This window comes from Mus pahari, chromosome 1 (assembly GCF_900095145.1).
Source record: "Mus pahari chromosome 1, PAHARI_EIJ_v1.1, whole genome shotgun sequence".
NCBI classification, from domain to species: Eukaryota; Metazoa; Chordata; class Mammalia; order Rodentia; family Muridae; genus Mus; species Mus pahari.
In genome coordinates this window covers 50,828,336-50,846,762 of record NC_034590.1, presented here as the reverse complement: position 1 = coordinate 50,846,762, position 18,427 = coordinate 50,828,336, and the positions used below count along the sequence as shown (strand labels likewise).

The 18,427-nt window shown below is 45.1% G+C and overlaps 1 protein-coding gene across 1 annotated transcript in view; it reads right to left on the bottom strand.

Annotated features, from left to right (window-relative positions):
* Abhd2 (abhydrolase domain containing 2) overlaps positions 1-18,427 on the bottom strand; it is an 84,656-nt gene that overhangs the window by 21,224 nt on the left and 45,005 nt on the right. Inside the window, exons 4-5 of the mRNA XM_021193607.1 lie at positions 11,853-12,028; positions 9,917-10,084 (exon numbers count right to left, since the gene is read on the bottom strand). Coding sequence (XP_021049266.1) covers positions 9,917-10,084; positions 11,853-12,028 — 344 coding nt within the window. The remainder of the gene's footprint in view (positions 1-9,916; positions 10,085-11,852; positions 12,029-18,427) is intronic.

Here is an 18,427-nt window from a genome sequence, read left to right as displayed (position 1 = left end):
ATAAAACTTCTAAACATGAAGATAAAATACAGGGAGCAGAAGGACCTCTGGCTTGGAGAACACTCCCCAGCTCAGCTCACCCCTGGGTTGTGGGCTTGAACCAATTATGATCCTCTTTGAACATCAATAACTGGGCTCTAATATACTCAGCCAGAGGCAGCCAGAGAGAACACGATGCTTCCTGATTTACTGGCCTTAGAGCATCACAGGCAGAAGCATCATATTCCAAACATGGTCTGGATTAGAAAATCAATTGTGTCGAGAAAGAACTGACCATTATGTCTACCCTGGCAGCGTTGCAGTGGTAGCTGAGGCTCTTTACGATAACAATGCATTAAAAACGTTACAGAACTTCTCCATTTTCCTACCTCTTCAGTGTTACTGACTGCATATACGTGACAGGGTGAATGCTCAACCTTTTCCAGTGCAGTATCCTGCGAAAGGAGACATTTAGCAATCTGGACGGAGGCTCGAGAGATGACTCAGGGGTTAAGAGTGCTCAGCTTTTTTGCAGCAGACCTGGGTTTGGTTCCCAGCAACCACATGATGGCTCTCATCTGCATGTAACTAACTCCAGATACAGGGGATCTTATGCCCTTTCCCGGTCTTCAAGGGCTCCAGCACAAACATGGTGCACACAAACTCCATCTGTCTTTGTCTCTCCCTGCCTCACTTTTTGCATACTTGCACATATGTGTGCATATACACACAAATCATAAATTAAGTCTTAAAAAATGGCATTGGCAACTTCAGCCCTTGTAGGTGGTACTAGTTACCCTAACAGGTAAAAGACATGAGTTTTACTTTTGGTCTGATCAGCTCATGCCATTTATTTTAATTTATCAAGAGAGATATTTAATATTTCATAGCTTTAAAAAATCTACAAAACACCAAGAACCCTGTAGTGGTGCTGGCACAAGCCTTTAATCTTGGCACTTGGGAGTCGGAGGCAGGTGGATCTCTGAGTTCCAGACCAGCCTGGTCTACAGAGTGAGTTCCAGGACAGCCAGGGCTACAGTGTGAGTTCTAGGACAGCCTGGTCTACAGTGTGAGTTCCAGGACAGCCAGAAACAAACACACACTCTAAAAACAAACAAACAAACAAACAAACACACACACACACACACACACACACACATACTCCTACATGGCAACCTAAAAACAAATTGTAAATACTCATCATAAGTCTCAAGGCTGGAAAGACAGGAAGACAGAGGCACTGACAGTAGGCCACACCACAAGTAAAGGTCACATGGGCTGCTGAGAGGACGGAGAGGGAGCTGGAGAAAGGACATGTTCAGACAGCCTGGAGATTAGCCGAGAACACTGCTAATGGGAATGTGAGGTTTCACTGCTGGTACTATGGTTAATGTTGACATTAAGGGATGGGCTGAGGACTTGTGGGAACGCTCTGTAATGGGTCTGCTATTTTTCCGTGAACTTGAAGTACTTTCAGAAACAGAAATTTAAAAGGGAACATTTTTTTCTTTCTTTTATAAAGTCTATGGAGTCAGGTCTGGTGACCCTGGTCTATGAGCCCAGCTATTTAGGAGGGTAAGACAGAAGAAGGACAAATTTGAGGTCTGCTTGTTGCTACAAATTTTTTTTTATTAGATATTTTCTTCATTTACATTACAATTTCTTTTCGAGACCAGCCTGGGCAGTGCAGTGAGACTCTGTCTCAGAATAAAGAAAACCAAAGAAAAAGTTGGGGCTATAGCTCAGTGGTAGGTCATCTGCCAGGCATGTACAAGAGCCCAAGTTCAATCCATAGCACTGCCTCTCCCCACCATAAAAATCTATGGTATGCATTGAAATTAAGTAGAACCTCCTGACCCTGTCAGCTGGGGATTGAACTCTGGGCCTCGTGCATGCTAAGCAAATGCTTGACCACTGAGCCATACCCTGAGCCTAGCAGCTAGGAGCCCTTGTTCTCTAAGAAGACCCAGTTAGGCTCCCAGCAGCTACATGGTGACTCACAGCAACCTAGTAGTTCCAGTTCTAAGGGATCTGACCCACTTCTGGCCTCTGTGGGCACCAGGCATACATGTGGTCCACTTACATATATGTAGCTAAAAGACTTGTTCACATAAAATTAAAAAAAAGAAGAAATCTTTTTAAAAGGCTAAAGTGTATTGAATACAGCATGTACTGCAATAAAATATTATGCCTGTACTCATTTTAGAAATTGACTTCAGGACTAGGGATGGAACTAGGAGTAGAAGAGTTAGTAAATGTGGATGAGACCCTGGGTGTGTGTGCGCGTGTACGCGCGCGTGCACACACACACACACACACACACACACACACACACACACACGGAGGGCGAGAGGGAGGGGGAGGACTCTGACTACTGAAGCCACACATACCTGGATAAGTCAGCCCTGCAGGTCATACATCTGCAGAATCAGCCCTATAAAAGAAGTCACTATGCCCTACATTCGCTATCACTACAATGCTGTATCCAACACTGCAATATTCCCGATAACCAGTCTTCTCAGCTCTCTTCACTACATATGGAGACCCCATCTGTTAGCCTCTGAGACGCCCAGGCTCTTGCCCTGGGCAGACCTGTTCCTTAGCTGTCCCTTAGCAGATGTAAGTCATGCAGTAGAGGCAGGAGATTAAGAAACACTATGTACACCTATTAAAAACTAAGGCCTGGTCCCTGTACCTAAGAAGCCTGCCAAGAGTGAACACTGTCTTTTGGATAAGTGTTTGGATATTATTGGATAAATAAACTTAGGTTGACTGTGGCTATGTGCTCCTCGGTCTGCCCAAAGTAGCAAGCTGTTCTTTATATGGTCCTGAAGCAGGGACTCGCAGCTGTGTTCCACTCCAGATACTGGAGGATGCTGGACAAATAAAAGGCAGACTCCCAACCACCAGGGCCCACTTGTGTGCCTCTGAGAAGCTCTTGAATGCCCTGTGATCTCCAGTCTAAAACCTGACCGAAAGCCATTGTTGCTTAGCAAGTCCCTCATGCGTGGGGACAGGGACTCCAGCAGATGGCCAGGCTGCCCAGGTTTGAGACCCAGGTCACCATTTCCAGCTAGTTATTCAGCCTTGCTTGGGCCTCAGTTTCCTTAGCTGTCAAAAAGGACAACTGACTTAACTTGGTATATGAAGAACTCAGGACAGTCCTCGGCACTGAAATCTATACTTGCTAATAAAATGGCCATCATTACCAAAGGGAGAGTCACTTTTTTTTTTAAAAGAAAATTTATTTATTATGTAAGTACACTGTAGCTGTCTTCAGATATNCCAGAAGAGGGCATCAGATCTCATTACGGATGGTTGTGAGCCACCATGTGGTTGCTGGGATTTGAACTCAGGACTTTTGGAAGAGCAGTCAGTGCTCTTAACCGCCGAGCCATCTCTCCAGCCCTGAAATCTTCAAATACACTTGTTTCTCTATACTCAACTATGCTAATGAATAGTTCCCCAAATAGGACAGGTGTAATAGACCAGAAATGGTATGAAGTTGGGATTAAGAATGCATACACTGGTTCTGCTCCTCTGGCTGCCACATGACCCACGTTAAGGCGCTTAACCTCCCTAGGCCTGTGAAGTAGGGACTCTAATAGCTGCCTCAGAGGCAGTGAGAATCAAATGAAGAAATGCACAGAATTCTGCACAGTCTGGCCCTCATTAGCACGAGATCAATGAAAGCTGACATGCAAGGCTTTCCTTAATGAATTATCTTTCACAGGCAGGCAGCACCAAAGAGCTGAAGACTGTGCAGTCAGCCATTTAGGAAATTCTTCTGTTAATGACGAGGGGGCAATGCCTCTGGGTTTTGAACCTCTGAGTTCCAAAGACAGGGGAAAGGTCTTTTATTATTTGGCTGGGGTACTGCAGAGCAGGCAGAGTATGGGGCTCCTGTCAATGCCTTCTGTTTTCTCGACCGTCTTCAGAAAGACAAAAGGGTTTTTCACAGTGAGGGAAAGCCTGGCTTCAGGTCTAGAGAGGTGAGCTTTTCACCAGGGAGAACTCACATAGGCACATTTGCTCAAGGTTGTTCAGCCACCTGCATAATCTCACCTACAGTGCTGCTTCACACCCACACATCATCTTTCACATCTACCAGCAGTCCTGAGTCAGCCCTTCACAGTCTCAGAGGGAGAGTGCTTCCTAAGGCTAGGCAAGACTCTGGGCACTGGGAAGTCACAGAAGAGGTTACAAAGACTGGCTCTAGTGGAGTGGACTTTTAGGACAGAGAGTCAAGAGATAAACACTGATAAAGCCATCATTTTGAAAATTATGAAAAACAGATGGGCAGTGGTGCACACTTTTGATCTCGGCACTCGGGAGGCAGAGGCTGGCAGATCTCTGAATCTGAGGACAGCCTGGTCTACAGAGAAAGTTCCAGGGCAGCCAGAGCTCTACAGAGAAACCCTCTCTAGAAATTCATGGAGAACATCTAGGGGGTGCTGGATAGAGGACTGCATGGTGTGGATGGGTGTCACATTACCTGCACGTAGAAGAGGAGTCAGTGGAAGGCTCCCATACAAAGCTGACATCTTGGGAGAGACTCTGATGACAGGAGGAGTTAAGTAAGGCCACGAAAGGGATTCCTGGAGAATTTGGGCATCCTGAAGATGCACAGGCCTGAGTCCCTCTGGTTCTCAGAGACTGCTGGGGCCCGGCCTGGTGCTAACATACACTCAGGGTAGGTCCAGGAAGTCTAATTCATGAGCTTGTGGCATATCCTGGGGATCCAGATAGCTTCCCATCCCCAGTATCACATCAAGCTCACACATGGCAACAGCTCGTCGTTACGAACTTGGTAAAAGTGAGGGAAGGTGATTTAAAAGAGATATGCCAAGCGCAATATTATGGACTTGATGTGGGTTCTAGATTGATCAACTGTGAAAAGGGAACAGGACAGGACACAGCTGGGAGAAGTGAACTGCCCTGTGTGAACACACGCCGTGCCGTTTTAATTGAGATGACTTACTGTGCTCACGCTTCAGCGATGAGATAGATGGTTCTCCCCAGATTCACATACTGACGCTCTAACGTCCAGCACCTCAGCATACAGGTGTATTCAAAGGTGTAATTACGGTAAGGTGGGGTGGTTCAGGCAGGCCCTGATATAATTAGCTGTATTAGCTAATTAGGATGCAGAGATGTACCCGATAGAAGCACAGATAGAAGACCACAATGACGACACCCAGCAAGATGGTGACCATCTACAAGCCACAGAGAGAGATCGTTATATCCAGACACTTGGTTCCGTAGCTTTGGGAAATTAATTTCTGCTGGATAAGCCACGAGATGGGGCATTGCTGTTGGCCCAAGCAGGTTGTAACAGTTTACAGTGTGTCTCAGCACAGCCCAGTGAAATAGTCACAGATGAAATGACTGTCTGGTTGGGAATTGCTTTGAAATAACCTTTGAGAGAGGATGAGGGGGTTGGTGGACTAAAAAGAAGAAACAGGATCAAGTAAGAATGGTCGTGGGCTGCGTGAGTTAGAAGCGGGTGTTGGTATACTGGGCTTGCTGGGTTCGTTCTCCTGTTCTCTTCTCTCCCTGTTCTGAAATTGTCTACAATAAATCGCAATACAAGATCTAACAACACAACATAGTAACAATGACAGCAGACTAAAGAGGCAATAGGAAATGAGACTTATGTTTGTGGCTCTGAAAATCTTGGCTATACCAGATTCCCAAGGAGCTGGGCCCTCACGCCCTGGAGTCTTTAAAACTTTCCCAGGGGAGTTGTCCCGAGGAATCAGTTGTTATGATCATTGACCTCTATAGGGGACTAGATGTTCTCTGTGGGGACTTAGAAAGCACCATGTTCCTGGAAAAGGAAAGTATGAACTGTCACTACAATGTCTTCTACATTAATTTATAAATTACAACCCAATTAAAAGTTGTGATAAGCTGTGCTGACTAAGAGCTGGCGGTACCCACTCTTCTGAAGTTAAGCTTGGTGGCACGCTGTACTTTGGCCAACAAATTATGGCCAGGAGAGATCGCTATCATTTCTAGGTGGTAGCTTCTAGAACCAGGCTCTCTCTACCCACTGTGAGACTGGCCATGTGCCAGGTGGTGGCTGCTCTTCAAACCTGGGCCTTTGCACGAAGTTAGTAAGTAATGACAGAGCCCCAGGGCCCCAGGCTATGCCGTGAACACGAAGAGTGAGCAGAAATACATCCCTGCCTTTGATCTGCCGGGCTTTGGGGGTATGCATCAGCTGGTCTCTCTCGTGTGATACAGAAATTCAACATGGAATTTAACCAAATGATTCTAAAGTTCAGCTGAGAGACAGAAGAGAGCAGGTGACAAGCACAAATGCACCCCCTGAAGGGCCAGTAAGCCTGGGTTAGTGACGTCACGTGCCCGGTCATGTCAAGTGCAACAGTGATTTTAAATGAACGATGGCCGATGACAGATATGAAACTCCACCAACGTATCTGGGCTGAGGCGTGAGAGGTAGCTAATGAATTTAGAGATTTAACATGTGACTAACAGAGGTGAAGGTTTTTCAGTTCTAGCATGTTAACGGTTAGGCTGCCTCAGTTTACCTGCTGAGAGTGACAAGCCAGGCTTTGCTCTGATATATCCGCCCACTTTTATTAAGAGTGCTCCTTGTTCACTGGTCCAAGGATTCACTTATCAAAAATCAATTAATTTTAGTTAAAACAGCAGCTGAGAAAAGCTCGCTTGAGCAGCTTGCAAGTCACCGCTGATGTGTTAGGTTTCAGGAGGCTCTCTGAATTCTAGATTTTTATACCTTTTGAAAGGCGAGCTTGTTTAGCCTCAGCCCTGCTAACAAGATGCACAGCAGCAGCTAAACAATGCACCAAACACAGAGCAAAAGAACAGCATAGACCCAAAAGTCATGTCTCCTCTAGGCGACCTGTCCTGGAAAATGACTACAGTCTATAAAAAAATGCCGTTACTGCAGAAGAACCTGGAGTCGAGGCTCAGCGAGGCCACCTCACCAGCTGTGTGGGTGGGCTGCAGTTCTGGAAACCCAGAGTCCGGTTCTCGTGCCTGGCTCTGCTCTGAGAACACACTCCACCTGGATCTTCCACTGCTCTTTCCTCCTTGCTCTCCAGTCTGTAATGCCTTCTGTCGGGTCTCCCGTCTGCTGCCCCGGACCCTCTTGGGATGGGGTACCTGGATCTTAGAGACTCAAATGCTCTAACCAGCTGTGCGATGACTCCAAAGGTCGGAACAGCTGGATCTAGGCTCCTGTCTCAGCTCTTCTGCTTACTGGCTCACGCCCCCGATGACATGGCTCCTTCCTGAGGTTCAGTTTCCTCATCTGACGTCTGTCTGTCTGTCTTTCTGTTTCTGGATTTGCTGTGCTTGGGGCAAGTACATACACTAGGTGTAGGTGACATCACTCACTGGTGGCAGTGGCTTCAACTCTTCTTTTCGTCAGGGTCTCAACCTCTATATAGTTAAGGATGACCTTGCACTTCTGATGCATCTGCCTCTATCTCCAGCTAGTCCACATGTAAGACCACGGTGGTTTATGCACTGTTGAGGGCTGAGCCCAGTGTTTTGTGCCGGCGAGGTAAATACTTCTAAGTGAGCTGCGCTCCCAGCCCCTTGGTTGGCATTTCTAATTTGTGTGGTGCACTTGCTGTTAGATGGAACTTCTAAAGCTTCTGCCGAGCCTTGTGGCCACGGCACATGGCATTATCGCCTACCTGTCCAGATGGCTTTCTGTCTAATCCAGGGTCTTAGAATCACTCCCTACTGTTCTCGTCTGTGTTCAAAGTTGTCTAGTTCGGGGAGTCAGAGTCAAGTCTTCCTCCACATGTCACAAGTCCCCATGCACCTGGATTTTCATCTATTTCTCGAGCCACTGAGAGAATGGCCAGAAGCGTCTGTGAAAGGGGTGTCTGAGTTACGGGAGTGAGTACCAGGGTGGAAACGGACTCGGAGCCACATCCAATGCAGTCCTCTGCCTGCCAAGATGATATACAAGCATGGATGTGTAGCCTTCCTTTACCTACACGTGAGAGTGGGCCCTCACCCGTTACCAATGGCAACATACACGACCCCATGGAAGATCTGACAATATGTACAAAAAATACGTAGGAATGCCAACTGCATAATTTTGCTGGAAGTCTACTTTGAAGATGTCATTAATGGGAAGAAGAAAATGACAGAGCTGAGAGGGGGAAGATCACATACACATTCAAGGCCCACTCGGCTACTGATCAAGTTCAGGGCCTGCCTAGGCAACTTGGTGAACCCCATCTCAAAATAAAAATGCAGAAGGGCTACAGTTCTAGCTCAGTGACATGCTGCTTGTGTAGTTTGAAAAAGACTGTGGGTTCAGTTCCTGGTATATAAGAGAGAAGAAAAAAAATCTATGAACAGGGGCTGGAGAGATGGCTCAGCGGTTAAGAGCACTGACTGCTCATCCAAAGGTCCTGAGTTCAAATCCCAGCAACCACATGGTGGCTTACAACCATCTGTAATGGGATCTGATGCCCTTTTCTGGTGTGTCTGAAGACAGCTACAGTGTACTTACATATAATAAATAAATCTTTAAAAAAAATCTATGAACAAGATATTTATAGCAATATTTTAAAAAATACTGAAAAAACTCCTATATCTCTTATGACTATAACTGAACATCAACGAGGCTCTTTTTTTTTTCAGATATTGAAAGTTAAAATTTATTAAGCCATCATGTGCCAAATACTCAGGTTCAAATTAATTTCAAAATATATACAGACATGTAATGAACTTAAAAATGAGAAAACTGGATTGGAAATTGCACAGAGCTACAAGTGACTGATGGAACTGAACTGAAAATCAAGGTCATCTATTACAAACTATTTCCCCTCGGTGCCCAACATTCAACTGATTCAGATTTAGACCTTTAAAGAGCATCAACGAGGCTCTTAAAGATTCAACATAATGGCTACATACCTTTAGAGTGAGTATAAAGTTACTCTTAGTATATAAACTATTACTATATAAACTGTGTCTGCACTAAATAAAACATATGTAAATATGGATAAAGACAGAAGGAGAGAGTGAAGAATCACAAACTGCTATATGGCAAGATCAGAGATATAATGTTCAATTGTTTCCCATTACAACCTATTATAATTTGTTTGCTCACATAGATGCATCTTTTATGTGTTTATTATTTATGTGTGCATATATAATCAGAAGGGAGAGCCGATGGGAAACAAGAATGAACAGTTCAGGGCCGGGCATGGTGGTACACACCTGTAATCCCAGCACTTAGGAGGCAGAGGCAGGAGGATCACTGCAAGTTCAATGCCAACCTGGATGATACCATAAGTTCTAGAATTGCCTGTGCTACCAAGTAAGACCTTGACTCAAAAACAAAACCACACACACACACACACACACACACACACACACACACACACACAAAGAGACAGTTCAGAATGAGAACTTTGGGTAACAGGGTTTCATTTAAAGTTAAGAAGCATCCATATAAAGTTGACAGCCTGCCTATTCCTGTCTTCAAGGAACTTGAGAATCCAGCAGGCTGCTGGTGTGCCTTTCCACCGACAGACACTAACATACCCCGCTACTCTTTTACCTGTCTGGTAGCATCTGGAGAGACAGGTTTTAGAACAGCATAGTGAATGGCGTAAGTCCAGCTATGAATATATCTCCCTGGATCCAGCAGCACTCTCAGACCAGCCAGGCCCCGAGCAAGGCCTTCCACTAAAGCCTCGAGGAGCTGGGATGGATGTCCACCTCCAAAGCTGCTCAGGCACTGCATCACAGACGGCAGTTTAAGCTGCTGTAACAAGTGTGCCCCATCATCTCTTGTGGGTGTTCACAAATTCTACACATACAGTGCAAGGCAGCAGGCTGGAGGGGTTGCACACTGTCCGTGAGAAGAGAAAAAGGGGCGAGAGGGAGGCTCCACTTGGCCACGCCCTATGCTTACCATAGGTGAACATTCGTGGGGAGGTCAGTTCAATGTTGGGGAGGGCTCCCAGGTGGTTTAGCACTGCGCACCGGTAGCCATTTTTCTGGGCATAGTCAACGAAGGTTCGGATATACTGCTTCTCGCTGTGGTTGGCAATTCCAGGACAGATGACCATGGTGATGTCATCTACAGGGCAGAGAAGGAGATCCTTATGTATCCATTTAATATATAAACACTGACATTAACAGGTGTTGGGACAGTGAGATTCTGGGCAAGTCTCTCTCCCTCCCTCCCTCCCTCTCCCCCCCCCCCTCTCTGTCTCTGTCTCTGTCTCTCTTTGCAGCCCTGGCTGGATTTCACATAGATCTTCCTGCCACTGCCTCCCTAGTGCTGGAACAAGAGGTGTGCACTGTCATGCCTGGTCTGTTTTTCATTTTTAAGTGCTTCTGTTTATCTGTTTGCCAAAAGGAAGATTTATCCCTCCCACAGGCAGGGAAATAAATCATAAAAGAAATAAAACAGCTCATTTCTTATGAGTATTTCTTGGGTGCAGACACTAGCATTGATCTTTGCAGGGAGCCGGGCTGATGGGAAGTCGTGGATGAGAAACTTAGTTGGTTTTGTCCTTTTGGTACCATACTGAGCACCAGTACCAACAAGAACAACTGCTCAAGCTAAACTTTATGCTACTTTGTTGTTGTTGTTGTTATCACTGTTGTTTTCAGACTGGGTCTCATGTAGCCCATGCTGGCCTTGAATTTCTGATCCTCAAGTGTCCATCTCTTGAATGTTTGGATTTCAGGTGTGAGCCATCACACCACATTTAAATTGGCTGCTTAAATGCTAGAAGTCAAATGATTAGAAATAAGAGAAAGAAAGCATTTAACTAACTATGGTGGGGGGACCCATGACAGTACTTACAAATGTAGCAGGAGCTCCAACCCTAGCCATGTATTCATCCCTCTGGTGACTGTTTTTGGGGAGCATAGTTTCCTGGGCTCCGGGGAATCCTGCACTGCAGCAGAGGGACCCTAACAGCTATAGAAGTAGCTAGATTGGCAGGTGCCATGAGGGACTAGGGCAGGGAGGCACCTTGGGTCTAAAGAAAGGAACCTTAGTCTCAGAGGAGGTGATATCTGAGACCTGAATGACAAGGAGGTGGTCACGTGAGGGCCTGGGGAGGAAAACTACTCAGCAATTCCAGTTACTTGGAATAAATGAGTTGGTGCACATTTCCTGCTGCAATTTACCCATAAATAATGACTACACACCTGTAATAAACTAAGTGTCTTTGAATAAACAAAAACCATGTTCTCTTCTGGTAGGGACTGCATTCAAAAGGATGCTGGCATCCAACTGCACTTCCTCTGAAGGCTTCATTATGCGGCCTTTGCAATCGCCGTTTACTGTATAGCTGGGAGAGCACACTGGCAAACGCTCACAGTAGCGGAAACTGGAGTCATTTCTTGGATGAGGTGTTACTGACTCATGAAAAGCAAGTATGGCTTTAATGTGTCCTTTTGTCCCAGGAGATTTATACACCAGGCACCCGAGAGCCTTTATGCCCTGCTGCCCAGCAAATAAACCCACCCTAGATTGCTTTTCCAAGTCCCAGCTTCCCACGGTTCAAGGGAGATAGCATGGCCCACCTCACAGGGCGTGCGGAGGATCAGGAGATAACAGTAGGCACTTAGGAACTGTTATCGGGCCCTAGGGGCTCTGGGCTCCAAGCTCTTCCTGCCATCCTTACAGGTTTCTATAATTTACGAAGGATCGTAATTCTCTACTGACTATGGCTAATATGAACTAACACGCACAGGCTGGAGTTAATCCTGATGACCTGGCCTCTGAACGCAATGGGACAGTGGGTGGCACAGGCATTTCACACACTGCTCTCCACTGATGGCTGCTCCTCTCTCTAGGTGGCCCAACACCAGGACCTAAAGTGACTCACCTCCAACACAGTGCTCAGCCAGAGGCTCGAAGAGGTCAAAGGTAGAAGTGGCACCATCCGACATGGTGATGAACTTGCGGTGCCCGTAAGGGTGTGGCGACCTCACCCTCCCCATCTTCCCATACAAGGCTGTCTGGATATGTCCGCTTTTTCCCCAGATCAGTGGTGGAATGTATCTGAGAAAGGAGAGGAAGAAAAATAGGAGTGGTTAGTTTCCTCCATATTATTGAACAAAGGTACCCTAGTTTTTAAAGCTTTTCTCCACACATTTTTCTGCACACTAACCATAAACACAATGGGTTCCCTTTGTGATGCAGGGCCTCGTGCATACTGAGTGAGCACTTCTCCACTTAGCTGAACATTTTTAACCACCTTATATCCATGCTCCGTTCATTAATGCCTCCCACACCATGTTAGCTTAGGAACCAAACGTGGTTTCAAATTTAGAGCATCAAGCAATTCAACATGGGCTATTTCTATAATCAAGGGGGAAAGAAAGCAAATAATATCCTTTGAATACATCCTGTGTGACAAGACTGGCCTCATTATTATCAAATGAGCCAATGTATACAGCGTGGCTCGCACGGCACCTCTGCTCAGTAACTGCTCACATCTGCAACAGCTGCTTTGGTTACTCCATTAACAAGAATTCTGCTCCTGGCTACACCACGAAGAGCTGCAGACCCTGCTCAAATCCTCTAAGTGACTTGGGATAGAGAGAGAGAGCACTACAGTAAGCCTCGGAGGATGTGTGAGAAGGGTGAGCAGTGTTTGTAGTAGATTAATGAAGGCGAAAGGCTTCTTTGCCTAAGCAAGGCATGATGCCTACCTTACAACTGTCCTTTGTGAGGACAACAGTGGCCTTGGAACGAAATACAAGAACTAAAAACCCATTAATTTCTGGGAAAGAGATCGCTCCAATTAAGAATTGAGGATGGTTCACGGCCCTGGCACAATAGGATCCCATTTACTGGAAATGATATCGGTTGTCTCATAGCTTTGTATCTGAGCTCAGTGGCTGGGCATGGTGTGTGCTCTACAGGAACCACAATCTCCTAATGGAACACAGTGGTGGCACCAACCTCGCAGCTCTGTATTATGTCCCAGGGGTGTTTTATTAATGATTTATCTTAACCTATTTGTTCATTCACGCTTAACATTTCCCTCAGAACCAGATGGTTCTAGAAGCTCTTTTTCTCCTTATTCCTTTTGTATGTGCACTATTAAATACACATGAAGTTAAGGAGACAAAGCTCCACCTTGAGCAGTCTCCAGGCAAACTGCTTCTCTGGGGCTGGAGAGAAGGGGGAAGGGTGTCTGTCATAGGGCATGGGGCCACTTGCCAGCAGTTACAAAAAAACCCCACAGGAACAAACGGCTGGATTTGGAAAGCGAGGGCTGAGTGGTCAGGATGACAACAGAAAGCAGCCTTGTAAAAGTAGTGGCCATTGGACAGCTGAATACTGTGTAAGACTCAGCCACATAGTTTACAGAATCCTCCAGACGGCCCCTGGGCTGTGTAGACGGAGAAGGGAGAACCAGGAAACCAAGCTCCTGAAGAAAATTAGAGGACATTTCTCTTACAATAGGAATAATAAAAAAGGTAAATGAGGTTAAAAATATAGGAACAGGAGGCAGGTTGATCTCTGAGTTCAAGGCTAGCCTGCTCTACAGACTGGGTTCTAGGACAGCCAGGGCTACACAGAGAAGCCCTGTCTCAAAAACAAAACAAAACAACCAACCAACCAAAACCAGACCAAGTATATTTCATATGCTACTTTTAAATTATGCTTAGAATATGATTTAACCTCAGAAAATACAGCGAAAAAAATTACAGCCAAATCTCCTGTTGGTTATTTGTAGATTTTGCATGCCAGGATTATTGTAGCAGGTATCTTAATGATGACACACACACATCTTCCATCCCCATGATGCACAGCTTCCTCTAAATCTTGGCAACGGCTCCTCCTACCCCTGTGGCCTCCTAACCTCTCATTCTGTCCTGTTCCCCACCCACTCCATTCAGTTGTCCACATTGCCAATGGAGAGAGAATCTCAACACACAAATATTGTTGCAGCTCTCCGATGCATGGATCCGTAGCTTGGCCTAGAGTTGGTTAAACCCCGTGCTTCCCCACCTTTGCATAAGCAAAGTAAACCACTGTCTCAGCTTCACCTCAAATAGACTCTCCTGGGGAATACTGTCTTTATTCCAGATGCCTAGCTTGCCACCCTAGCCCCTTCCTGGCCACTGGGCCTTGCTTTAGGAGTCGCTCTCTATCAGGTTGGTTACTGGATCATTGTCTCACTCCTGTGCACTGCTCTGTCCTAGCACCCAGGAAACTCCGTTAGTTAGGAAGTTGTTTCTAGGCACATCTCCTACCACATTTATCTTAAAGTCCATGCCCAGGGACCCACATTAAGCACCAAGAGAGAATTTGCTGAAATGACAGAAAACACACCCACTTAGCAAATATTAGGTTTTAAAGTATCTTTAAAAGATAGTATGTATCATGACAATGGGAGTCTAGCTCTCAAACTGATTGGCATTTTGACACTCTCAGAGTCCACAGAATAAAATCTTCAAAGTGTGTGTGCGTGCGCCCGCAATTGCCTTAGAATCACAGTGTGAGGTCAACTGTGCACAGCATAAGTCTCACAATCTTTAATTGTATGACAATACCACCTACTGATAAAACACTGTTTTTAATTAACTTCACAACAACACACAGCAGGACTTACGAAGCTGTGATTTTGAAATAAGTTTAGTGTGGTGGATTTCTAACTGCATGAAAAAAATATTTATATAACTTATCAAAAAACTACAAGAAAAAAAAAATCAAAAACAGTGTTCAGAATGGTTCAGGTTAGGGAAGAAATACAGACCCAGAGGATAAAGAGTTTAAACAATGCATACAAATGCTGGAGAGACGCTGCTGACACGGTCTATGGAAGGATAAGATCATTCCATCACCTATGCTACCGTTTGTCTGAATATAGGAGTCATTAGCTCACTTGACCCTGTATCTGAAGGTCATTCTCAGATCTAGGCTAGTCTGGGACAGGTTGGCTGTCCCTTAAGAGACCAGGTGGCTTTGTGTTTGTCCCGGGAAGTCCGGCTGCCCAGCAGGTGAGAAGTACAAGGGCAACCTTGGAGGATAGGTGCAGCTTCAATTCTATAGATAATGCCAAATCGCCTTCCAAAGATGATGGAGCAATTTAGATCCCTACCAATGTTCCATGAGAGCACTTGTTTGGCTTCTTTACCCTCAGCAATAAATAGTTGGCATTAATCTTTTACATCCTGGCCACTTTAATGGGCACCTCATTTCAACAAGTTTAAGGCTGATCTAATTTATGCTTTTTAAACATGACTCTCGGGATGGCGAGTGGAGGATAAAGGTATGTTCTGCCAAGCCTGATGACCTCACTTCAATCCCCAGGACACACACGGCTACCACACGTTGTCCACTGACCTCCACGGGTCTGAGTGGCACACATGCATGCTCCCTGACAAATGTAAAAGTGTTTCTCATTGCAATTTATGTCTTCCTGACTCCACTTTCCTACTATTGGCATTTATTTTCTCCTGTGAATTCTGCTTATGCTGTTTATTTTTTATTATATTATTACTCTTTTCCCTGCTAATTTGTATTTTTATTAGTGTTATAGTATTAAACATTATCATTTGTATGTTAGAATTGTTTTCTTATTCATTATATTATTGTATGTTTAAATTCATATTTTTCGTTGGTTTTTGAGACAGGGTCTCAACATATAGCCCAGGCTGGCCCTGAACTGGTAATTCTCCTGCTTCAGCCTCTTGAGTGTGAGGACTACAGGTGTATATCCTGATGCTCAGGATAGCTTAATTTTATTTTTACATATTTTTTATTATATTTTTGTGGTTAAATTTGGTAGATCTTAGAAATTAAACCTGTATATTTTGGCTCTCCCTTCTTCTAACTTGATTCTGTTTTTAAGATTTTAAGACAGTGTCTTGTGTAGCCCATAGCTAGTCCTGAACATGCTATGTAGTTGAGACTGGCCTCCCTCCTGCTTCTACCTACTAAGTGGTGGAATTATAGGCGTGACCACCACATCTGACTTTGCCTGGTGTTTTAAGAAGACTGATTCCAATACACATAACTAAACCAGCCATTTCCTCTTATTTCTACAGTTATTTTCTAAAGAAATGTATTTCCCTTAAATGCAATTATTTCTCTAAGTGATGTGAAGATGCAGCTCATCTCCTAATAGATGAGGTCACTATTTTTGGACAATAATAAATGTTCCACTCATCTGGACTGATTTCCACCATTACCTGTAATATACACCAAGGTCCTGGTTACATATGCTTCCCTATTCTCTATTTGGGTTCGTCTGTTTGTCTATTCATTTGGCAGTATGGCTATTTTAATCAATACAGCTTATGGGATATTTTGAGAGATAAACGTTCTGGTCACCCTCACTATTCTTTTGCAAAATGTCCTCAGTAGATTGATTATTTATTTATTTATTTATTCCAGGTAAATTATATGATTGGCTTGTTGAGTTCCTGGGAAACTTTGAGAAGATTTGATTGAAAACATATCAAGCATGTATTCCCTCGGTGTTAACAGATGTCTTTGCACTGACTCGTCCCATCTAAGAACATGGTGCATCTCCTCTACATCCCCCAGAAAAGCTTGGCAGCTTTTGTCGTGGTTTGGAGCGTGCAGTTTGATCACACTGCTTTGCATGGGGTCATGCACACTGCTTAAAACTTGTGCTCGAGAATCGGAGCACATGGTCATATTTATCTCTAACAAAGCAGGAATAATGTGTCCGTTCCCCCCCCCCCCCGCCGCCTTTCTAATAGAGATGCTCTGCCCATGGTCATGCTGAGGCCTGTGGTTAATAAAGGCTCCTTACTAAGAAACGAACCACAAAAGAGAGGCCAGCCTGTCCTTATCAGATCAACCTCTGGCTTTCCTAGCAAAACTGCCCAACGGGAAGGACTTCGAGGGAAAAATCTGGACTCACCTGCCAGCCCACATGCCCCCCAGGCATGCACACTGAACACAAGCACAGGCACAGGCTTTAGGCAGATTGAGCAAGCAAATGGTTTTGGTTTTTAAAGGAAGAGTTGAGAAAAATAAAGTTGACTGACTGCTTAGGGTTGCCTTAACCCAGGGAGTAACCAGTTTTTCCCCTTGGCAGCTGGGTCTGTTAGTTGTAAATTAAACTACTTCATTGGTAGCTGTCATTTCCTTTGACTCTCTTGTACCTCTCTAACAATTTAGGATTTGCTGTACTGTATGTGTTTTGTACTGATGTACTGTTTATATCACACTGAGTTCCCTAATCCTGAAGCCCCAGCTAGTTCTTTCCAGTGAACCAAATACCCATTAGCAGCTACTCCTGGGCACTGGAGATGTGTATCAGATAGAGCACTTTAAGGTCATTTTTTTTTTTTTCCCCGAGACAGGGTTTCTCTGTGTATCCCTGGCTGTCCTGGAACTCACTCTGTAGACCAGGCTGGCCTCGAACTCAGAAATCCACCTGCCTCTGCCTCCCAAGTGCTGGGATTAAAGGCGTGCGCCACCACTGCCCAGCCTTTGAGGTCATTTTTATTAATTTTGTTTATATATACATGTATGTATGTGTGTGAGAGAATGTATGTTATGTGCATTGAAGTCCCTAGGGAGGCCAGAGATGACCTCCCAAAGCTGGAGTTACAGATGGGTATGAGCCACTCACATGGGGCTGGGGACCAAACTCAGGGCCTCTGGGACAAAAGCATGAACTCTTCTAGTCTCTGGAACCTGACTCTGAGTAAGCTACATCAAGGAAGGAATGTGTGCCAGGGGCAGTGCATGGCATCTGCCTTGAGACCCTGCCAAGGAAGGAAGGAAGAAAGGAAGGAAGGAAAAGAAACACAGGGTTATCTGACTATACCACATTTATCTGCACATCCATCACTCACAGGCACCGGGTAGTTTGTGCCTTTTGACTACTCTGAGTAGCGTTCCTTTGTGTACAAGCATCTGTTTGAAAGCCTCTTCAGTTCTTTGAGGCCTATACCTAGAAATGGGATTGCTGCTTCCCTGAGAACCAAACTGTTTCCCATAGCAGCCACGCCATTTTCTGTGGCTATCAGTAACATTCAAGGGTTCCATGTCTCTGCCTCCTCACCAGCGCTTGTCCCATTCTTTTTTGTTGTTGTTTGTTTGTTTTTAAGATTTATTTATTATATGTAAGTACACTGTAGCTGTCTTCAGACACTCCAGACGAGGGAGTCAGATCTCGTTACAGATGGTTGTGAGCCACCATGTGGTTGCTGGGATTTGAACTCTGGACCTTCAGAAGAGCAGTCGGTGCTCTTACTCTCTGAGCCATCTCACCAGCCCTACTTGTCACATTCTATTAAACATATTATCTTGTAGGGTCAGGAGAAATGGCTCAATGGTTAAGAGCATGTGTCATTCTTTCAGAGGACCTGAGTTTGATTCCTGGGTGGCTAATAAGATCTGACAGCTCTGGTCTCTGCAGGCACCTGTACTCATGTGTACACACACACACACACACACACA